The following is a 21,842-nucleotide window of genomic DNA, read 5'->3' as shown; positions in this document are numbered from 1 at the left end:
GCCCAGCTTGTTTTTGTTTTTAAAGCAGGATCTCACTGTGTTGTTCTATGGTACTTGTTTATTTTAAGCTGGACAGTGGTGAGTCTATAGAGTGAGTTCCAGGACAGCCAAGGCTACACAGAGAAATCTTGTTCCCCCCAAAAACAAACAAACAAACAAACAAAAACCCAACTAAACAAATGAGGGACTGGAAAGATAGCTCAATGGTTAAGAGCACTGGCTGCTCTTCCAGAGGGCCTGAGTTCAATTCCCAGCAACCACATGGTGGCTCACAGCCATCTTCCCTCTTCTGCTATGTCTGAAGACAGCTACAGTGTACTCACAATCATAAAATAAATAAATACATCAACAAAACAAAACAATCCGAACGTTTCTATTCCAAAGCCAGCAGTCAGTCAGGCCTGGAGGTATATGACAGTAACCCAGCATTCTGGTTGAAGCAGATTCATGTGGAATAGATGTGTAGATTAGCTATGCCCTAAGACCTTGCTCAAACAGACCAAAGAAGGGGGTTAAAAAAGCAAAACCATAAACCTAAAACCCAAACTAAAGGCTGAATCCATGGAGATCTGACGCGATGGTAAGGAGCTGGTGAGTTTCGGCACCAGGAAGCCAGGCCTGCCTTGAAGCTGTGCCCTCAGCACCTGGCCCAGCAGTGGTGGCCCCTGGCATATTAGGGCTGTGCCAGGATGCAGCCTTACAGGAAGGAATCAAGGCTGGAATCAAGTATAAAGGGGACAGAGCCTTCCAGGGACTTCCCTCTACCGCCTCCTGACCCAAGAGTGCTGGATGGGGCCAGTTCCCTTTATGCGTCCCATAAACACAGTGTTCTCCCAGGGCTGCCTGCTAGGCCACACATGAAGAAGCCGCTGTCCCACATCCTCAAATGCACAGTCAAAGACACGCAGTTTATTAGAAGCCATGGGAAATCTGAGAGAAAAGTTCCAAGCACTTGGCGCTCCTGAGCATGAAGGCTGGAGTGGGTGGCTTCGGTGTCAGTCCCCCATTGGCAGCCACAGGGCCTTTGTTCGTGCCGCACGGAGACTCAGCTCCTGTCCTGCCCCCTGGACCTCCACATCCCAGGCCCTTGGGAAGCCCCTGTTTACCCACACAGACTTGAGGTTTCCTGCAGAGGCCCATTCCACAAACTGGGAGCCCTGGGATGGAGAGAGAAATGATTAGTACCGCCAGTGGTTTGGTTGCCAAGCAGCTGCTTCCTTAGCAACGAACACCTGTAAAAGACCTAAAGACCTGACAAGGCTGGCCATTTAGATCCTGGTCAACATTCCTTTTAGATGCAGAGGAAGCGGACCTTCCTTGTCTTCCCCAGTTCAAGGCTCTTGCCAATGGGGACTTCCCATGCAGCACGGTGCTTAAGGAGGGAGGGTAGCGCCTTGCAGTGTTGCTAGGGTGCATTCCTTAGCAAAAGGTCTTCCGAAACCCATGATGTCTTTGAGCAAGGGAGGCTTTAGGCCCTTGTTACGAAGACTGTCTTTGAGCAGCAATGGTGCAGACCTTTAATACCAGTATTTGGGAGGCAGAGGCAGGCAAATCTCTGTGAGTTCAAGACCAGCCTGGTTTACATAGTGAGTTCTAGAACAGCCAGGGCTACACAGAGAAACCCTGTCTGGAAAGACTGCCTCCTCCCACCCCCAATAGAAGACCCTCTGTCTTTGTGATTGAGCTTGTACCAGGTCGGACTCAGCAGCTGCTGCCAAGGCATTTCTTCCTGTTAGCAACAGAGGTCATAGGGGATGAGGCCATGCTCCTAGCACACAAGTCTGCTGCTGAAGGTTAAGTACTCTGAAGTACCTGGGCAGAGCCGAAGTACCACAGGGCCTGGACGTCCTGATGTAAGGCCAGACAGCGCGTCAGGTGGTCCCGATCACCTGTCAGGACACTCACCAGGCCAGCAGGAAACATAGTAGCTATGTCCTAGGATGAGAGAGTAGGACATCAGCGGGGGCAGGCTGAGGAGTGCGCATCTGGCAGTGGCTGTGGGGCTCACACAAGGACTAGGACTTAGATGGGATGCTAAGACTTGTTATCATAGCTACCCAGGAGGAGGGAGACCAGCTGATCTCCTGAAGACCCAGGGGCAGCAGGCAGGAGGGGAAGCAGGTGATTTTACCTGACAGACCTCCAAGGCCAGCAGAGGACATGCCCCACTGGGTACGAAGACCACGGCGTTGCCATGGGCCAGTGCAGGGGCCAGTAGTGACACAAAAGCCAGCAGGGGCCACTCGTCTGGGCACACCACGGCCAGCACTCCCAGTGGCTCTCGAAGTCGGAGCACAGGGCCTCTCAGTCCTGTTACCTACAGGGACAGAGGGCAGACACATCAAGGACAAGTGTCCTGAGGCCTCTCCATTGCCCGCCCCATTCTCCCACATCTGACATGCTCCTAGCTCCAGAGTAGCCCCAATGCAGTGTGACCAGGGGACCCTGGCTCAGGGCCTACACCTCCTGAGCCCGAGGGCCACTCACTAGCTTTGTGGATCAGCCTGAGTTACTTAACCTCTCTGGGCCTCTGGGCCTTGAATCTATCATGCTTCTGCCTCAGCCTATGGAGTAGCTGAGACTTCGGGCCTGTACCATCAGTGTGTTCTGAGGTACTGCAGAGGACTCCAACCATGCTAGGAGAGGCGAGTGCTTGACCACTGAACCATATTCCAACACTTATTTGTGTCTGGTTTGTTTTGACACAGGGGCTCCCTATGTAGCCCAGGCCATGTAGCCCAGGCTGCCCTTATTATACTCAAGAGATCTGCTTGGCTCTGCCTCCTGAGTGCAGGGATTAAACACAGATGCCACCAATGCCCAGCTTGATTGACTGATTGAGTTTTGGGTTTTGAAGACTCTGGGCAGTTGTCCTGGCTATCCTGGGAGTCATTCTGTAGACCAGGCTAGCCTCGGATTCACAGAGATCCACAGAGATGCTTCTCTGCCTCTCAAGTACTGGGACTAGAAGCCTGATTTAATTTTTAGTTGCTGGTGAGTGGGGGCATAGTTGTGTGCACTTGTGAGTGGCAGAAGGGCGCATGAGACCCCCTGAAGCTGGCCATGCTGAGGGCATAGGCCTCTGACCCGGATGCTGAGATTTAACCCATCCTCTGCAAGGGCAGCTCCATACTGCTGGGATCAAAGGCATGAGCCCCTATGCTCAGCAATGCCTTTGTTTCTTTGACACAGGATTTCACTGTGGCCAAGGCTAGCCTTTGACTTGTGATTTTTCATAGGCCTGCACCCCCATGCCCATGGTGTTTACAAAGCCTTCTTGAATACAGTCAAGCCTACATTGAATAGATTTTAAATGGCATAATCTGAGAAGTTCCTACTACGTGTGCAGCCATGAGCAGCCTGCTTTCCTGAAGCACTGTAACCCTCCTCCTGTCCTCTGAGCCACGGGTTCTCAGCCAAGCACTGATCTCTCTCTCCTCTCATCACAACTTAATTGTATTTTCTAGAATTTCTAGAGCTAAGCCTGGACTCATGCCTGGTTCCCTGAGCCTGAGCTCTGACCCTTGGCTGGCTGACTGCCCTGTCCACCCACTTAGATCTGTCGCACCTGTAGTGTCTGGCCTTGGTCCTGAACCTGGGTGCCCCATTTCTGGAGCCGCCTCACACTCAGTTCTACTTCGGTCTTGGCAACCGCAGGCACTGCTCCGTGCCTCTCTAGTTGTGAGGCCAGCATTGATTTCTTACGTTCCAGAGCAGCCGCCAGGGCCCACAGCAGGCCTGCTCGGGCCCTTGGAGACTGGGCTCCCCAGCTGTGGACAGACAATGCAAGTTAGGGGTATAGCCTGGCCTTAGCTAGTCCCAGATGGCCACCTCTATCATCCACGGCCTTAACCTCGGGCTCCAGTCCCACGTTTACTCCCGTCCCAGCTCCCTTACCTCTGGGCTCCCGTCTGACTCTTACCCAGGGGCAGCCTGATGAGCAGCCTCTACCGCACCTCGGATATCCTTGGCTCCACCCTCAGCCACATAGCTGGAGACTTTGCCCGCAGAATCCTGGATGGGCCTGGAGCTCTGGGTCCCAGGAGACTGGAAACGGCCCCCGACAAACAACCCATAGGGAGGTGCTGGGCTGCAGAGGGGGGTGGGAGGAGCCTCGTAACTCCATGAGGGCCACTGGCAGGCCTATACTGGTTGGATCACAACCAGTATACTCAGTTTCCAGGAACCTTCTGGACTCAAATTTCTATTCTCATGAGCTTCTAGGAGGATTCAAACACCTGCTTCCGTGAGCCGCAGGAGGATTCTGAATTCCCACCCATGAGTTTCTGGGGTTATCCAAAACTCTTACTGTAGTAAGCCTCTTGGGCCCTCTAAATTCCTATTCCTTTGAGCATCTGGATACTCCTTGAATTCTTGCTTCTGGAAAAACTCAAACCATTAAGTAGAACTGAGACTCTCTTTACACTTGGGGTTAGGACCCAGAAAGCTACACTAAGAACTGGAGACCCCAAGACTGGCTGTAAGCACCTTCTCCAGCCCCACCCTCCCACCCTCGGGCTTCCAGGCCTCAACAGCTCACCTAAGCCCTGTCTGTGGCCCCAACGGCAGGCTGGGGGACGCAGCAAGGCCAAATGTGTCGTAGTTGAGACTCTCACTAAGGAAGGACTCCCGGGAAGGTGTCCCCAAGGGCTGCAGGTACTCATACAGGCCCTGGGAGAGGTGCGTGGTCAGCAGGAGGCCAGAGGGCCTCGAGGTGACCCAGAAGCACTCAGTGTGGAGCTACAGAGGCAGATGGGCACTCACATCTGGGCCTCCATGCCAGGAAGACCCATTCTCCTTGCAGCCACCTGTAGGCACCGCAGGGTCTCGGAGGCCGTGAGCATTGATCCACACTGTGCCCGCCTGGAGCCTATGAGGGACGTAGACACCAGGGAAGGGAGAGATGGAAAGCCGGGTGAAGGGGGGAGGGGGACACCGGAGGGAGCCAGGGCATAGGCGGGGGAGTAACCAACTGACCCATAGCCCAGCTCCAGGGCCTGCCCTAGCCTCTCACTCCACACACTGGCGCTGCCTCCCCGGGGCGTCCCATTGGCCAGGGCTAGAGCCTCCTTGACTGTGCGGAAAGGAAAAGCCACCACCACGGGCCACGGCACCTAGAAGGGGTGACAGGCGTCAGCTGGAGAGGAAACTCTCTGTCAATCCTTTACCCATTTGAGGAAGTCACAGCAGTCCCAGCTCTAGGTCACAGGGTCACTTAAACATTCTAAGGCTCAGGGCTGTTGCCCACAAGTCTCTGAGGATGGAAGGGCAGGGCAGGAGGACGGCAGCCTCGGGGGCCTCACCTCGACCTGGGCACACGGGGCTGCTGGAGGCAAGCCAGAAACCAAGGCTGGAGAGAAGAATGGGCCACTGCAGGGCACAGCCCCAGCTCGGAAGACCTGGGCGGAAGAGAAACAGACGCCTGTCCGCTCTAGACCTGGGCTACGGCTCAGCCCTCCTCATGAGCATCCAGGCTTCCTCTCCGTCCTAGATCTAGGTGTCTGGGTCCCAGCCCTCCTCCTTCAGACCCAGTGGTCCAGGCCCCAGGCTCCTCCCTCAACCTGGGCATCCAGATCCCTCACCCCTCCCGTAGCCACTGAAGGCCAGACCGAGCCTCCTGCCCAAACTCAGGAGTCTAGGCTTTAGCCTTCTCTCAGGGTCTGGGACCTTCTTACTCTGACACAGGAATTGGCTGGTCAAGGTCTAAGGCTCACCTGTCCCCCCTGGCTTTGGGCCTCATCCACAAAGCTCTGGGCCAGATCTCGGGCAGTGGCTCCTCGCGCCCCCATGTCCACAGCCCCGTCCAGTCCTCGCCCGCTCCGTATCTGCGCCATCCTGGCCTGGAGTCGCCTCATAGCTTCATCCCATACAGACTCCTGGACGAACAGCCTGAGCCCCCCCTGTTAGAAAAAGGCATCAAAAGGGGGCAAAGCCAGGGGCACTGTAGGGAGAACAGGCTCCCACACAGGGGTGGGCCTCTGTCCCTGAGGCCCAGCAGCAGGCAAAGGTGCACTGCAGAAACTTAGTGACTTGCCCAGAATAGTGGCATATACCTGTAACCCCAGGAGGATTGGGAGTTCAAGGCTAGCCGGGACTACATAGTGAGTTGGAAGCCAGCCTGCCTCAAATAATAAAAAAGCCCAAAGAACAGGAAGTAAAAACAAGTTGGGAATGAACACCCCAGGTATTTGGAGAGCTCCAGTGGCCCCAGCCATGCGTACACAGATCTCACCTGGCTGCGGTCTGACCAGACGGCATCTACAACACCCTCCACGGCCGAGTCCACATCTGCTGAGTCCAGCAGCAGCAGCAGTGACTCCGTGCCCAGGGCCAGGCCCAGCTCGGGTCCCCTGCCTGCTAGGGTCCGTCGCAGAACACGCCCTTCCTGGGGGAAGCCCCCGGGTTTCAGTTACGGCAAGAGCCTCCTGGCTCTTAGCCGTGCCCACCCCATGCCCAGCCCTGAAGATACCTCCACAGCTCCACAGAAAGCCACCTTCTGGACTCCAGGTTGGGAGGCCAGGACGGGCCCCAGCGAGGCAGGGCCACATAGCACATTGAGGATCCCTGGGAAAGAGCCGAGCTCCCCCACCAGCTGAGCCAGGAGGAGAGGTGCTGGGAAGGCTGGGGGCACGAGGGCCACCACAGTGCAGCCTGGGAAGGGAACAACCAGGGGACCCTGAAGGCTAGGCTCCAGCTCTCCTTCTTCAGATCCGAGTCCAGACTCCTACCCTCCTCTTGCACACCAGGGGTGCAGGTGCCAGCCCTCCTCCTTGGACCCCAACCATCCTGAGAGAAGACAGTGTGTGTGGGAACCACAGCCTTTACCTACCCATAGCCAGGGCAGGGCAGACCCTCCACATCATGTCCAAGAAAGAGAAAGAGGTCGGCACGATGAGGCCAATGACTCCTGCAAAGCATCCATAATGAGGGACGCCCGGTGCTTCGCTGGGTCAGGAGGGCTCTGGGCACAGGTTCTCACCCATGGGCTCCCAGTCTGCCGACGCGTTATCCTGGGCATGCGCCTGGAGCGCATGGTACTGGAGCAGTTGCTGGGCCAGTGGCACATCCCCATCTCGAACTTCTCGGACAGCCCGTCCAGTGACCAGGGACTCCAGGGTCCACAGCAGCTGCTGGTGCTTCTGAATGACCTTGGCTAGGCTTTGGAGAATACAAGGAGTTGGTCCGTGCTCAGAGCAACCGTGACTGTCATCCCCACAAGACTGTAGGGGCACATCCACAGTTTCTCAGGATAGCAGGTACCAAAGCAGTATAGGAAATGGAGTCTAGCTGGGCAGTGGTGGCACACGCCTGTAATCTCACCACTTGGGAGGCAGAGGCAGGGGGATTTCTGAGTTCAAGGCCAGCCTGGTCTACAGAGTGAGTTCCTGGACAGCCAGGGCTACACAGAGAAACCCTGTCTCGAAAAAACAAAACAAAAAACAAAAAAGCAAAAACAACAACAACAAAAAGGAAATGGAGTCTAGGAGAGTGTGAAAACCGTGTGTGGGTGCTGTAGAATGGTCCTGGCCGCCGATTACCAGCCAGTCCCAAAGACAACTGGGAACTTGAATCTTAGCTTCTGATTCAGTTGCATTATGGGAAATGGGATCTTTATAGTCATCCCCATAGTGTGCCGGGAAGCAGGGAGCTCAGATTCTAATAAGGGCTGAGAAACAGGCCTCTCATGATGTTCTGGTTCTAGTCCCACTGAACGGTGAGAAACAATGGCTGTCCTGGCCGCTGAAATGCCACATGCGTGTGGGAAACATGAACTATTAATTCACAAGGACCTGAGAATATGGAAGCACTGTTTCCACGGCCTCCTGCGAATCCTGAGGGAAAAGGGCCATTCCTTCCTGTGTGGCCCTGGCCTGGGCTTCCTCACCGGCTGAGGTGTTGGCCGCGAGCAGCTCCGGGGAGTTGACTCCAGGTCTCGAATGCTTTCCTTGCAGCCTCTACAGCCGCTGCAATGTCCTCAGCCTCTGCTCGCAGGCAGCTGGCCAGGTTGTCTCCTGCAGAGGCAAGTGGGGTTTCAGCCCGGGAGAAGCCTGTGTCGGAAGTTCCCCGCGTGTCTCAGGCCTTCCTCTAGTTATAGCCACTGCTCTGACCAAGCTCTGCAGGCAGGAGTCTACCTTCTTTTCCTTCTTTCCTTTCTTACTCCGATTTTTAAACTTTTTGTTTGTTTGTTTTGTTGATACAGGGTTTCCCTGTATATCCCTGGCTGTCTTGGAACTCTTTCTGTAGCCCAGGCTGGGCTCGAACTCAGAGATATGTCTGTCTCTGCCTCCTGAGTGCTAAGATTAAAGGGAAGTACACCAATGCTTGGCTGGGATTTTAAACTTTTATTTATTTGGAATTAGTAACAAGTATTTGGCCTGTGTGTATGTATGTATATCATATGCATGCAGGGCCCACAGGAGTCAGAAGATGTCAGATCATCTGGACCTGAAGTTACAGGGGTTTTGAGCAGCTTGGTTCTGACATGGGTGCTAGGAACTGAAGGAGGCGGGGTCTTCTGGAGGAACAGAACACACTTCCAAAGCACTGAGCCCTCTCTTTGGCTCCTTTCTTCTTCTCTTTTTAAGTGTCTCGCTATGAAGCCAAGGCTGGCCTGGAATTCACTCTGTATTTCAGGATGGTTTCAAACTCATGACTTGTCTGTTTCAGCCTCTGGATTGCTAAGATTAGAGGTATGAGCCATTATACTAGGCTCGAGGAAGAGAATTTAATAGAGAGGGTCTTCAAAAGCCTTTTGGGGACACTAGGAACTATAATTATTGAGAATGTCCTCTGTCCTCAGGAGAAACGAGAACTCCTGTCCCCGCCACCACCAGTGGCTTGAGCTCAGATATCTGGGATGGCATGGCTGCCACTCTAAGAGAGGTCTTTGTTCCCCCTGAATGACTGGACTTTTCAAAAACCTGTGATGGGATCCTGGCAAGGCACTGGACTCCTGTGTTCTGGCTTCAGCCACATTCCATTGACATAGTGGCCCAAGAGGCGGTTGTGGGTGTCCAGCCAGGCCTGGAGGAAGAAAGGAGTTTGGAGAAGAGCCTGTGAGGCAGCTGGGACAGCTCAGTCCCTTGCTGTTCTTGAGGGGATGTCTGTACCCCTGCCCTCAGCTCATCCTTCTCCTGTCTGCCTTTTGTTTTTGTTTTGGGCTGGAGTTTGAACTCAGGGCCCTATACTATCAAATTATACTTCCAGCCCCTGCTTTTTTTGTTTTTAAAACTATGGCTAAAACATTATCTGAAACTCATTACATGAGCTAGTACTGTTGCTACAGCCTATATATGTATATATGTATAGCCTATATACAGCCCAGTACTCAGGCCAGCCTGGGCTATAATGGCAAGATCTTGGACTCTATTTTTCCTGTTTTTCTCTTTTTGAGACAGGATCAAATGTAATAATAGCCCAGGCTGGTTTAAACTTACTGAGGTGTCAGGAATGATCTCCAGATCTCTTGCATCACTGTGTGACTAGTGTGTGACTAGTATGCCTGGCTTAAATGTGAAACTACACACACACACACACACACACACACACACACACACACACCACTTTCATCCACAGAGTGATGACTTTAAGTTAGCTTTGCTTTCATGGAAAGACAATTTGTCAGTGGTGTTTTTATTTTTATTTGGTGCTTGGAATGGAACCCTGGGCCTTGGGCATGTTAGGCAAGAGCTCTACTGCTTTATTTATTATTATTAACACTAATATTATTATTTTTGTTTTTGAAGATAGGGTTTCTCTGTGTATCTCTGGCTGTTCTGGAACTAGCTCTACAGACCAGGCTGGCCTCCTGCCTCTGCCTCAGGAGTATTGGGATTAAGGCGTGTGCCCCTACTGCCAGGCTGAGCCAGGGGTTTATAACTCTCTGCCGCTGGTAAACCATCCTGGTGCCTAGGGAGAAGGGAAGGAGTCAATATACATAAACAGCCGGCAGAGCCACTTAGCCGCGGGAGCCCGACCGCAGCTTCCTCTCCGCGCTGCTCCGTGCTGCTGCCTCTCCCTCCTCACAGCTTCTGCTGTTCGTAAGTCCAACATCTGCCTTCCCCTTTCCTTCCCTTACCCTGACAACTGGGTTTGTTATTCTTTATTTATTTATTTTTCTTTCTTTCTTAAAGCAAAATGGCCTCAGTGTGTACCATGTGTCTACAACTCCAACAACACTTGAGAAGGAGAAGCAGGGGATCACTATGATCTAAAGGCTAGCCTAGGCTACATAGGGAGGCTCCAGCCTAGGCTAGATAGGGAGGCCCCAGCCTAGGCTACATAGGGAGGCCCCCAGCCTAGGCTACATAGGGAGGCCCCCAGCCTAGGCTACATAGGGAGGCCCCCAGCCTAGGCTACATAGGGAGGCTCCAGCCTAGGCTAGATAGGGAGGCCCCAGCCTAGGCTACATAGGGAGGTCCCCAGCCTAGGCTACATAGGGAGGTCCCCAGCCTAGGCTACATAGGGAGGCCCCAGCCTAGGCTACATAGGGAGGTCCCCAGCCTAGGCTACATAGGGAGGCTCCAGCCTAGGCTAGATAGGGAGGCCCCAGCCTAGGCTACATAGGGAGGTCCCCAGCCTAGGCTACATAGGGAGGCCCCCAGCCTAGGCTAGATAGGGAGGCCCCCCAGCCTAGGCTACATAGGGAGGCCCCCCAGCCTAGGCTACATAGGGAGGCCCCCCAGCCTAGGCTACATAGGGAGGCCCCCCAGCCTAGGCTACATAGGGAGGTCCCCAGCCTAGGCTACATAGGGAGGCCCCCCAGCCTAGGCTACATAGGGAGGCCCCCCAGCCTAGGCTACATAGGGAGGCCCCCCAGCCTAGGCTACATAGGGAGGTCCCCAGCCTAGGCTACATAGGGAGGCCCCCAGCCTAGGCTACATAGGGAGGCCCCAGCCTAGGCTACATAGGGAGGCCCCCAGCCTAGGCTACATAGGGAGGCCCCCAGCCTAGGCTACATAGGGAGGCTCCAGCCTAGGCTACATAGGGAGGCCCCAGCCTAGGCTACATAGGGAGGCCCCAGCCTAGGCTACATAGGGAGGCCCCCCCAGCCTAGGCTACATAGGGAGGCCCCAGCCTAGGCTACATAGGGAGGCCCCCCCAGCCTAGGCTACATAGGGAGGCTCCCCCTTAAAATAAAGAAAAAGGTACACGGTGGGGAAATAGCTCAGTCAACAAAGCACTTGCCTTGCAGTTATAAGAACCCGAGTTCAGTTCCCAGGATCCATGGGAGTAAAGTGGATCACGGCACACACATCTGTAATCCCAGTGTTAGAAAGGCGGAGGAGGAGGATCCTTAGGGCTCAAAGAGCAGCAGCCTAGCCCGATGGGCAACTCCAGCCCAGTGAGAGAGCGATTCAAAAGAAAGAAGGCCTGGGCAGAAGAGTGGACCGCAGGGCCGAGGGCTCCTGCACACAACTCGTGTGTGGTTTTCAGACAGCTTGCAGCCACCTGCAACTCCAGCTCCAGGGACCTAAAACCCTCTGCTGGCCTCCTTGAGTTCTCACAAGCATGTGCACATGCGTACACACAGACACAATAATCCCAATGACAGGCTAGGTGTGGTGTTGGGAGGCAGAGGCAGGTGAGTTGCTTGTGAGTTCAGGTCAGACTGTCTACATGGAGCATTCTAGGCCAGTCAGGAAGGATAGCAGAGAGGAACCCTGTCCCAAAATGCAAAACACAAAACAAAATAAGAATCTTTAAAAAGAAAAGAAAAATTGTCACCTAAATGTTCCAAACTGTGATGTCCCCAAGGACAGGGCCCATGTTCACATGGCCGGGAACTAGACATTGTGATGGACAGTTAGTGCTCTGACAGTGTGCGTTATGTAACAGAACCCTTATCTGTCAGAAATAAAGACTCAAATATTTATGCGAAAGTAGCACAGCAGCTGGCATTTGTATAAACTGCTCTTGAGAGAGAGGGGGAAAGCGCCGCAAACACTGGCCTGCGTGTAGCTGTTGAAGCCATGTGATGGATACATGGGAGTTCCTAACATCGACTGCGTGGAAAGGACAGAGAACAAACTCCCACAAGAATGTCCACGGGGTCCTGGCAGGCCACAGGCGCAGGAGCAGAGCGCCTATTGGACACCAAGCGCTTTAAATGTCCCAAAGTAGCCAAGACAATTGGTTCCAGATGAGTTTTGTCAGGGAACTGGAGCCAAACAGTTGCCAAACTTTGGAATTTTATTTTCAAGAGAAATTAGTATCCAGGATGTTTAGATGGAATTAATTGTACAATAAATGACATTTCCAAAAACAAAGCTCGAGCCAAGGAAAACATGTTTTCTGGCCGAGCTGCCCACAGAGTGCGAACCTGAGAGCTTTGTTGGAGTAATGGGGGCAACTGACTGAGGGGACGGGGTGGGGTGGGGCCATAAACCAGAATCCAAGGCGTGGTGACGGCCCAGCTCGTTCATTTTTTGAGACTGCTTAGCTGATTTGGAACTTGTAACTCTCCTGCCTTGGCCTTCCAAATGCTGGGATTACTGGTTTGTCCACCATATCTAACTCCTTTAAGCTGTGAGTACTATGGACAAAATTATTCCCCTCATCAGCCTTGTATTCTGTCACTAAAATAACCAAACAGTCCTTCTCTGCCATTCTGAGGATTAGAAAAATCGTGTTTTTTCTTTAAACGAGGTTGGCACAGTCTGACCATCCATCTATCCCAGCTTTCAACCTATCAGTGTCATTTTAGAGGCCTCTAACCGTCTTCCAGCTGGGGTCTCTGAACTGCTCCAAATCCTCCCACCTGCATCTATATGTTTAGTTACTCCAATAGCCTAGTACCTTTTAACTGGCATCTCCCTGGTTGGAGTCTCCACTGCAATTGTTTGTCCAGGGGCATTAAGCCCAAGCCATACCAGGATCCATCTCACTATGATGGATTCACAGTATCCTGTCACCAGAGCCCAGAGTCTATTCCGGACTCTCCATGCAGAAACACCCAACAGCCCTGGCTGTCCTGGAACTCACTCTGTAGACCAGGCTGGTCTTGAACTCAGAAGTCTGCCTGCCTCTGCCTCCCAAGTGCTAGGATTAAAGATGTACACCACCACCGCCCGTCGGGATCCTACGCTTAACCAGTATCTTGGTTATATCTCTTGATGAACCATTCTGCCTCCATCTTAGGCTTGAAAGCCTCTTACAGTAAAGACACACTAGGCTCTTTACTGTTTATGATTAAACCTCTTTCTCAAGGATTGGGCTCTGCCCCATCTGTAACCTTAACTACAAATGGTTCTGTACTGCCTGTTCCAGAAAACTTCAACCATGCCTCGGTTTTTAGAAGATATTATAATCATTTTGCAACCCTGCCTTTGTTTGAAACGTTGTCATGGCTATCATTTTATGAACACCTTGCAATAGTGTCTTTGCTTCAGAAGATCATTATAATTCTTTTTTTGTTTTGTTTTCCCATACAGGTTTCTCTGTGTAGCCCTGGCTGTCCTGGAACTTACTCTGTAGACCAGGCTGGCCTTGAACTCAGAAATCCGCTTGCCTCTGCCTCCCAAGTGCTGGGATTAAAGGCGTGCGCCACCACCACCCTGGGATCCTCATAATTTTTATGTTCTGCTCCTGTAAGCCCAACTATTTTGCTGGGCAAATCCCCCTATCCACAAGCTATACAAACCCTGTCTTCCACGCATCCAGGACTGACTTCTGGAATCCAAGCTTCTCGGGGAGGTAGCCGTGTGTACTCAAATAAAAAAAGTTCGCTTAATTATTTGCTTTAATTACTTTGGCCACGATGATTTAGGGTCACTGATCTTTCTCCTCGAATCTTTGGGATCAACGCTCTAAACTTTATAAAGTTTAAAAAGTGTTGCATGCTGTCCTACCAAAGCTGGAGCCCTTCTGTAGTGCGGGGACTCTCCAACCTCCTTAATGCTTGCCTGGATGGTGGGAAGAATTTCTGGGACTTGGGGCAATCTGATTGGCCCTTGGTTTGAAAGAAAATCCCAGGAACTCTACCACATTCTACTGGGACTGCAAGAGGGTTCTGGAGCCCTGGGTCAGGCGGCTCTAAAGGAATACTATAAATGAAATACGAAACTAGGAAAATCTCCCAAAGGAACCCACTAAACTTGGGAGGAGGTAAGGGGGAGAGGAAGCGGGAGGGGAAGGGGTAAGGAGGAGAATCAAAATGGGCCAGGATGATCAAGAGAACTCAGACGACGTTCAAACGGGCGGGGATCACAGAACACCGAGAGGATATTGAGACTGGACGTTTTGAAGGAACTTGGGGTTCTGAACGTTCCCGTGAGCCTCCAAAGTGCCAGGGGCCGCAAGGAACCACGGTCCAGCAAGGTGAAGTCTCTCGAGAACCACGAGAGATATGGGGATTTAGTGACCACCCGTTCCGGAAGGGTTCACTACAACGGCGCTCAGGACCGAAAACGAGAACCTCGAGGACCGCCATCACCGCCCGAGGCCAGCCTCCCAGGCCAGCCTTCCAAACCGTATGGGGAAATCACGCGCCCCCCGAGGGGGCGGGGCTTCCGGGAATGCCGCAGTGGATGCCGGGAGCCCGCGCGCCCAACGCGGCAGAGAAGACTTAGGGAGTAGACGGCCGCCGCTAGGCAAGCCCTCACCAGTGCGCATGCGTGGCTCTCCGGCACCGGTCCGTACTCCAGCGTCGTGAAAATCTCACGGGTACAGGGCTGTGCACGCGTGGCCGCCATCGCTCGCCGAGCGCCTTCCGCGAAGGACTGCTGGACGTTCTGCCTAGAGGAACTTGGAGGTCCGAAGGGCGGCACCGCCCACTCCAATCAAAGGGGCGGGGCCAACAGTGGGCAGGCAGCGACCTATAGGACGGGACCCGCCTTCTTTAGGCCCACGCGTTGCAGCCTGTGGGCGGACGCTGGGAAATGTAGTTTCAGGGAGAACAGAAATGGGTGGGGTCTCGCTTTAGCAGAAGGGCTTCGGCTGTCGTCACTTTGACGCTTTAGAAAAAAATAGTTTTTGGTTTTGTTTTGATTTTCTTGAGACAAGATCTCACCGTGAAGCTCTGGAGGTCCTGGAGCTAACTATGTAGACCCGGATGGCTTCAACTCACAGAGATCCACCTGTCTGCCTCCTGAGTGCTGGTATTAAAGGCGTGTGCCAGCCCACTGGCTAAATAATATTTATCTTTCTTTGTATTCCCTTTGTTTCTTTCTTTGTTTCCCCTGAGGTATCTTTGCACTGTGTCTGCAGTGCCCATGGAAGCCAGAAGAGGGCGATGGAGGCACGGGGCTGGAGTGGGCCCAGTGGCAGTTGTGAGCCACCGTGTGTTAGGAGCTTAAGCCCAGACTTCTCTGTGTTCTTAATTGCTGAGCCTTCTCTCCACCCTCTAATGTTTTTCTTTTCTTAAAAGAAGCAAAGATTACTTTTATGTGCATGAGTCTTTTGCCTGCCTGTATGTCTGTGCATTATATGCATGCAGTTTCCCAGGAGGCCAAAAGAGCACCACTGAGCCCCTAGAACTGGAGTTACAGGGGATTGTTAGTCGCAATGTGGATGCTGGGAGAACTCTAGGCCTCTGGAAGAGCAGTCATCACTCAGCTGTTTAACTATCTCTCCAGCCTTCTGCGCCTCCATAACTTTTTTTTTAAGGTTTATCTATTTATTTATTATATGTAAGTACACTGTAGCTGTGTACTTACATTCCAGACGAGGGCGTCAGATCTCATTACAGATGGTTGTGAGCCACCATATGGTTGCTGGGATTTGAAGAGCAGTCAGTGCTCTTAACCCCTGAGCCTTCTCTCCAGCCCCCCCATAACTTCTCTGCCCAACCCCCCGAGACAGGGTTTCTCTGTGTAGCCCTGGCAGTCCTGGAACTCTGTAGACCAGGCTGGCCTCGAACTCAGAAATCCGCCTGCCTCTGCCTCCCAAGTGCTGGGATTAAAGGCGTGCACCACCACCACCCGGCCTCAAAACTTCTTTATAAGCAAAAATATTCATTTTATTCAAAATGGCGATTAATAGCATTGAGACTGTGTGTGATGGGTGGGATAGGACCTAGAGCTTAACACATGACAGACAGGAGCAGGAGATACTCAAATCTTCAAAGTGACAATCCTTTCTACACTGTAAAGCCTGCAGTTGGGGAAAGGCTGAAATGTAGGTTTTATTGATTCAGGAAGCATGTCATTTCGCGGCCTTCTCGGCCGTTTTGATTGGTTGGGTAAGAGGGTGTGGCTTCACCTCTTTAATACAAGTGGTCCGTGTGAGTGCCTGCTTTGGATGATAGGACGCTGAGGTGAGGTTAACCGTGGCTGCTTCAGTTCCCTAGTTATACAGACGCTGGAAGTGTGGCTTTCATTTAGGTATGGCTAAAAAGGACTGACCAAGAGACCCCACAGATTTGAGGACAGAACCTTCATCATAATGGAACCGTAGACAATTCTCAGGACAGATTTTAGGATTCTGGGTGGAGTATTGTGTGTACTCAACTGGCCGGGAGGTAAGGGTACACGCCTTTAATCCCAGCACTTTGGAGGCATAGGCAGGCAGATCTCTGTGGATTCGAAGCCAGACTGGTCTACAAAACATTCCAGGACAGCCAGGAAGGGCTACACAGAGAAATCCTATATCGAAAACACACACACAAACAAAACGAATCCACTGTGACCGTACAGTAGACTGGCTTTGTTTATCTGGGAAGAGTTCTTCATGTTTTGGACGCCTAGGATTTTTTCTTAGGGCCATGGCGGACCCGACGCTTCTGGCACAGGAGCTCAGCGACACAGAGTCTATGGGTGAAGAGACGGTGCGGTTTCAGGAGTTGCTGCTGAAGGTGCGGCCTGACAAGACTGGTGGGAACCTGGGTATTTATCTATTACTAATAGGTACTCAGAGATACAGCTTCACTTCCCAGAATGCCCTATGACAGCAAGGAGACCTTTGGGAATTGTAGTTGTTTGGCTCAAGGTTTACTAGGTTTTAAAAGAAATGGAGTTGGGGTGAGTTTGGGAGTTCTTGTAAAAGTAAAAGGGGGCATAGACTGTATAATACCCCATGTAATCCTGAGCTGTCTGCACATGTTTGAGGCGCAGATGAGGGGGGTTGACTTCAAAGACTCCTCCTGGATGCTTGTTTACTTTTTCCCCACAGGCTTCCAAAGAGCTCCAGCAAGCCCAGACAGCCAGGCCGGAATCCACACAGATCCAGCCAAAGCCTGGTGAGGAACAGATGTAGATAGGAATGTCTGTGTCTAGGTAGGTAGGCAGGCAGGTGGGAAGGTAGACGGTCCCAGGGAGGATGGGAGACACTGAGAGAGAGGGCCAGCAGAATCTGGAGGCAGGAGACACAGGATGAAGGTCATAATTGGGTACAAAGGCCTAGAAGTAGCTATGGGAATGGACAGGTGGGAAGATCACTGACAAACACTGGACCGCAGAGAGCAGATTAGGAAGTGGAAATTCAGAGTGAGAAAGAGTCGGACGCCTGAGAGAAGCAGAGAGCGATAGAGAGGGAACGGAGCTCAACCTGACAGAGCCAGCGTGTGGAAGCAGGCCGTACTTAGCTGGTAAAGGTGCTTGCCTCTAAGCCTGGTCGTCCGAGAGAACTGACCCCTGGATGCCATCCTCTGACCATCACACAGTCCAGCCAAGGCGTGCTTGCAAATATGCACACACACACACACACACACACACACACACACACACACACGGTGCATGTACTTAAAAGGGGGGAAGAAATGGGTGCCTGTGATCTAGGGAGGCAGAAGAGCCCCACGTCTGGGACTGAGCATAGAGTGAGAGACCCTGGCTCAGAAAGGGAGCGGTGGGTGAGAACTGACAGCCCAGGGACAGACGGCCCAGACAGCTGCACTCCTGCAGGTTTCTGCATAAAGACCAACTCGTCGGAAGGAAAGGTTTTCATCAACATCTGCCACTCTCCCGCCATCCCTCCCCCGGTGGACGTGACTGAGGATGAGCTGCTTCAGATGCTGGAGGAGGACCAAGCTGGCTTCCGGATCCCCATGAGCCTGGGAGAGCCGCACGCCGAACTGGATGCAAGTCAGTGCCCTCGGGAGACGCGAGTCTGCTCCCCCAGTGTGGTTTTTCTCAGGAGCTTGTCAGCCCGGGGAGCCAGAGGGGTCCAGACGCAAATCCAGTGTGAGCGATTGAGGAGCGTGCGTGCCCTGGGCTCAGCACTGAGACTGAAGAAGGCTTCAGAGAGGGTTATGTGGAAGAGCACGGTCTGATGTGAAGAGTTCCTCGGGGAAACAGGAAAAGGTCGCGGGCGGGCATGACGAGTGAGCTGGGCACGGTCTCTCACTCGCTTAGCTCTTAGGATGCTGAGGCAGGAGAATTGCTGAGAGCTGGAGGGCAGCCTGGGCTACGTAGAAAAATAGCAAGGATGTCTGGAGGATCTGGTTGATGGTCTAAGGACAAGGACAGGCTGGAAGTGCGGACAGTTGGCGAGCTGTAGAGTAGAAGCAAGCATTTCCTAGAGGTGGGTGGGGAGAGTGGGGGATCCTTGGAGCTGCTGGGGAGGCCAGGGCCTGCCTTGGTGGTTTGCTCCACAGCCTGGGTGTGAGCCTAGAAAGTCCAAGAAGGACCTCATCCGAGTGGCTGGGAAGTGTATGCCGCCTCTCACTTCCTGTGTCCTGAGTCTCCTGTCCTTGGGTAAGCTTTCCTGATGGGTATTCCATGGAGGTTGTGGGGACCTCATTCCCTCTTTGTCTCCACAGAAGGCCAGGGCTGCACTGCTTATGACGTCGCTGTCAATAGCAACTTTTACCTGAGGATGCAGGTGGGTGTGGTGTGGAGAAGACCTGGGCAGGGTGCTTCTTCCAGCCCCAGCCCCACTGTCATCTCTTCTTTCTCTCACCAGAACAGTGATTTCTTGAGGGAACTGGTGGTCACCATCGCCAGGGAGGGCCTTGAGGACAAGTATGGCCTACAACTAAGTCCCGGTGAGGAACAGGAAGAAACAGGATGGCTTGGGTGCTACCCTTGGGAGAGGCGAATCTAGTGTGTCCGGGGTTTCCTTGACTAGCTTTCAGGAGGGGTGAAGCTTCTTAGAATGAGAGTGGAGGGGCTGGAGAGATGGCTCAGTGGTTAAGAGCACTGATTGTTCTTCTGGAGGTCCTGAATTCAAATCCCAGCAACCACATGGTGGCTCACAACCATCTGCATAGAAATTGGATGCCCTCTTCTGGTGTGTCTGATGTGTACTTACAAATAATAAATAAACAAATCTTTAAAAAAAAAAAAAAGAATGACAGTGGAGCCAAGATGGTTCCAAGGCAGGAGCCTGCAGGCTGTGTGTGTGTGTGTGTGTGTGTGTGTGTGTGTGTGTGTGTTTCTTGGTCCATTCCCCAGGAAGGGTGGAGCTAAGATGGGTAGGGCCCTGAGAGTCAAGCTTGCTGTGGTCAGACTGGAAGGTATCCAGGAAGGTGGTCTAGCCTCTAGACCGGGGAGCACCACCTGAGGGTCCACCTCAGTGATGTTTGACTCTGCACCCTCAGAATGGCGCATGTTGAAGTACCGGTCTTTCCTGGGCTCCATCTCACAGCAGAACATTCGCTCCCAGCAGCGCCCGAGGATCCAGGAGCTGGGGACCCTGGATGCCAGTGACTCAGTGGGGCCCCGGCACGGGTGAGCTGTTGGGCACATCTGGGCACATCGGGCCTCATGTCCTGGGGCTGAGACTCGGCTGGGTGGGGGAGAAAGGGAGCAAGCCGAGTAGAGGGTCACACTCAGTCTGCCCTTGTTGTCCCGCAGCCCAGAACGGCCTCACCTGAACCTGTGGTTGGAAGCCCCTGACCTCCTCTTGGCTGAAGTTGACCTTCCTAAACTTGTGAGTGCACGCCCTCCAGTCAGGGAGAAGGGCTAGTGGACACCCTGGGCCTGAGGCAGGAAGTCTAGGAGCCAGAATCCTGCGACTGAAGGAAGACCCTGGGGCCTGGACTCCTGCTCTGGGTTCTGTCTCTTGAGGCAGTGATGCAGTTCCCTTTCTTGGCCCAGAAACCCAGCCCAGCAGCTGCAACCGCTGCTCTCCTGGGTTTGAGTTCCTTGAGACTTAGAATTATTTGGTTTCTTTCCCATTGTTTTGGTGCTGGGATTGAAGCCACAACCATGCTTGCTAGGACCTTGTGGACCTAGCTTCCCAATGCTTCCCAATGTGGGCTGACTGTTTGTCATCACCAGGATGGTGCCCAAGGGCTGGCCCTGGAGATAGGCGAGAGCCGCCTGGTGATCGGAGGTCCCCAGCAACTGTATCACCTGGATGCCTGCATCCCCCTGCGGATCAACAGTGAGGCGAGCAGGGCTGCTTTTCACCACAGGAGAAAGGTGCCCGGAATGCTGGGATGTAGGGACCTGGAGCCCTGGGTGTGGGAGGAGGTGGAGGTGTGGCTCTGAAGCCCTGGGCTTGGGGGAGGAGAGCGCTGGGTCCTGAATCCTCACTCTCTCTCCTTTCTCAGCAACTGATGGTGTCCATGCCCCTCCTGGCAGTGTCTTCTGGACCAGCGTGACCCATGTTTCCAGATGTGGAGAAGATGTTGGTGTCCTCTCTAAGTGAAATAAAGAGGTTTCCAGTTCTCTCCAGCTCCAGACAATGATGCATGGAGGGGGGAAGGGGGGAGAAATGCCAGCTCTGACTCAGTGTCCCCTCAGTCTCCGTCTCTTGCTCAAGGCCCTGGCCTCCCGAGCATTCTGGCTCCTGTCTTTTACCGGTCTCCGTGGGCTTCAGAGCTGACCAGCGAGAACATCTAGGCGTCCAGGCTCGCTCTGGCCCCTCCCTCCTGACAGGACTCTCCCTCGCTGGCGTCCAGCAGTCCCACAGAATAATGACCCACCACACCACCGACTCTTGCCTCTTGTAGTTCTAGTGCCTTCTCCAGAATGTCACGTGGGAAGTGGCTAAAAGGCCATCTCCAGTGCAGTGCGTGCTCATGTGGGACCGGGGCTTGTGCTGTCTGACCTCTGACCCCCAGTCAGATTGGGCAGTGTCTCTGCGCTCCCCACCCTCGTCGACTCTCCATTCTGGGTGTCCAGCTTCAGATGACCGGCACCTCCAGGCTGAGGTCGCAGACCCCCAAGCCCCCCGTCCCCTGGCCCAGCATGCCCTGTTCCTTCTTTTAGGGCGCCCTGCTCTACTTCCTACCATTCTTCTTCCTGGTGCTGAGGGTGGAGCCCAGGTCTCTAATGCCAAGTGCATTCTGGACAGCCAGTGGTGGCATCACCTTTAGTCCCAGACTCAAGCGGCAGGTGGGTCTCTGAGATTGAGGCCAGCCTGGTCTACATAGGGAGTTCCAGGACAGCAAGGGCTACACAGAGAAACCCTGTCTCAAAACATTCAAACCAAACAAGAAATGCTAGGCATACATTTGTTATACCATTGAGCTGCACCTCAGGGTGCCCCCTTCTGCTGTTTGTTTGAAAAGAGGTCTCGTGTAGCCCAGGCTGATTTGAAACTTCTCATGGGGTCGAGGATTTGCATTTATAATCCCCCTGCCTCCCCTATAGTGATGGGACTTCAAGTTTGCACTACACTGGTTCGTGTAGGTGGGGACCAAACCCAGAATGTCACGTGTGCTAGACAAGCAGTCCCCCAAGCTAAGGCACTCCAGCCGACACCCCCGTACTACAACATATAAATTGTCAGGTGCTGTTTGTACTTGTTGAAACCTGATTTTTTTTTTAGATTTATATATTTTACATTTATGAATATTTTGCCTGCATCAATGTATGTGCACCATTTGTGTGGTTGGTGCCTGTAGAGGTCACAAGGTGTTGAATCCCAGAACTGGACTTACCATGTGGATGCTGGGAACTGATCCTGAGACCTCTGTGAGGGCAACAAGTAGTCTTTTTGTTTGTTTGTTTTTTGGT

At 53.1% G+C, this 21,842-nt stretch overlaps 2 protein-coding genes across 7 annotated transcripts; one reads left to right on the top strand and one right to left on the bottom strand.

Annotated features, from left to right (window-relative positions):
- Positions 1 to 889: 889 nt before the first annotated feature.
- Positions 890 to 14,699, bottom strand: Aldh16a1 (aldehyde dehydrogenase 16 family member A1). Of its 3 annotated transcripts, XM_052163363.1 has the most exons (18): positions 14,604 to 14,693; positions 13,643 to 13,708; positions 8,922 to 9,024; positions 7,886 to 8,012; positions 6,980 to 7,158; positions 6,830 to 6,907; positions 6,470 to 6,651; positions 6,233 to 6,385; positions 5,715 to 5,900; positions 5,304 to 5,399; positions 4,978 to 5,114; positions 4,765 to 4,870; positions 4,541 to 4,671; positions 3,923 to 4,090; positions 3,569 to 3,770; positions 2,132 to 2,317; positions 1,813 to 1,935; positions 890 to 1,157 (listed from the first exon to the last, which is right to left on the bottom strand). In XM_052163363.1, exons 1-18 carry the CDS (start codon positions 14,691 to 14,693, stop codon positions 996 to 998), a joined length of 2,475 nt encoding a protein of 824 aa, XP_052019323.1. In that variant the 3' UTR covers positions 890 to 995. The 3 variants fall into 3 exon arrangements, with proteins under 3 accessions (XP_052019323.1, XP_052019326.1, XP_052019328.1); XM_052163366.1 differs by lacking the exon at positions 13,643 to 13,708 and having other exon boundaries at positions 14,604 to 14,696; XM_052163368.1 differs by lacking the exons at positions 8,922 to 9,024; positions 13,643 to 13,708 and having other exon boundaries at positions 14,604 to 14,699.
- On the top strand, positions 14,002 to 20,555 carry Pih1d1 (PIH1 domain containing 1). Of its 4 annotated transcripts, none has more exons than XM_052163398.1 (10): positions 14,002 to 14,106; positions 16,699 to 16,792; positions 17,110 to 17,176; positions 17,838 to 18,017; positions 18,695 to 18,756; positions 18,838 to 18,919; positions 19,475 to 19,604; positions 19,731 to 19,806; positions 20,157 to 20,300; positions 20,463 to 20,555. In XM_052163398.1, exons 2-10 carry the CDS (start codon positions 16,703 to 16,705, stop codon positions 20,523 to 20,525), a joined length of 894 nt encoding a protein of 297 aa, XP_052019358.1. In that variant the 5' UTR covers positions 14,002 to 14,106; positions 16,699 to 16,702; the 3' UTR covers positions 20,526 to 20,555. The 4 variants fall into 4 exon arrangements, with proteins under 4 accessions (XP_052019358.1, XP_052019339.1, XP_052019367.1 ...); XM_052163379.1 differs by lacking the exon at positions 14,002 to 14,106 and adding an exon at positions 14,661 to 14,752; XM_052163407.1 differs by lacking the exon at positions 14,002 to 14,106 and adding an exon at positions 14,661 to 14,752 and having other exon boundaries at positions 20,432 to 20,555.
- Positions 20,556 to 21,842: the final 1,287 nt, after the last annotated feature.

Source organism: Apodemus sylvaticus, chromosome 1, assembly GCF_947179515.1.
Source record: "Apodemus sylvaticus chromosome 1, mApoSyl1.1, whole genome shotgun sequence".
In the NCBI taxonomy this organism is placed as follows: domain Eukaryota; kingdom Metazoa; phylum Chordata; class Mammalia; order Rodentia; family Muridae; genus Apodemus; species Apodemus sylvaticus.
Note: the sequence above shows the minus strand (reverse complement) of the source record. Positions and strands in the feature narration are given on the sequence as shown.

What these genes read in the sequence shown, in the direction of transcription:
- Pih1d1 (XM_052163398.1), top strand. Translation starts at nt 16,703, where the DNA reads ATGGCGGACCCGACGCTTCTGGCACAGGAGCTCAGCGACACAGAGTCT. An exon ending in TTCAGGAGTTGCTGCTGAAG is followed by an intron (nt 16,793 to 17,109) that starts GTGCGGCCTGAC and finishes TTTTCCCCACAG; the next exon opens with GCTTCCAAAGAGCTCCAGCA. An exon ending in ACTTTTACCTGAGGATGCAG is followed by an intron (nt 18,757 to 18,837) that starts GTGGGTGTGGTG and finishes TTCTCTCACCAG; the next exon opens with AACAGTGATTTCTTGAGGGA.
- Aldh16a1 (XM_052163363.1), bottom strand. Translation starts at nt 14,693, where the DNA reads ATGGCGGCCACGCGTGCACAGCCCTGTACCCGTGAGATTTTCACGACG. An exon ending in CCCCGTGTGCCCAGGTCGAG is followed by an intron (nt 5,115 to 5,303) that starts GTGAGGCCCCCG and finishes CACCCCTTCTAG; the next exon opens with GTGCCGTGGCCCGTGGTGGT. An exon ending in GGTACTTCGGCTCTGCCCAG is followed by an intron (nt 1,158 to 1,812) that starts GTACTTCAGAGT and finishes TCTCCATCCCAG; the next exon opens with GGCTCCCAGTTTGTGGAATG.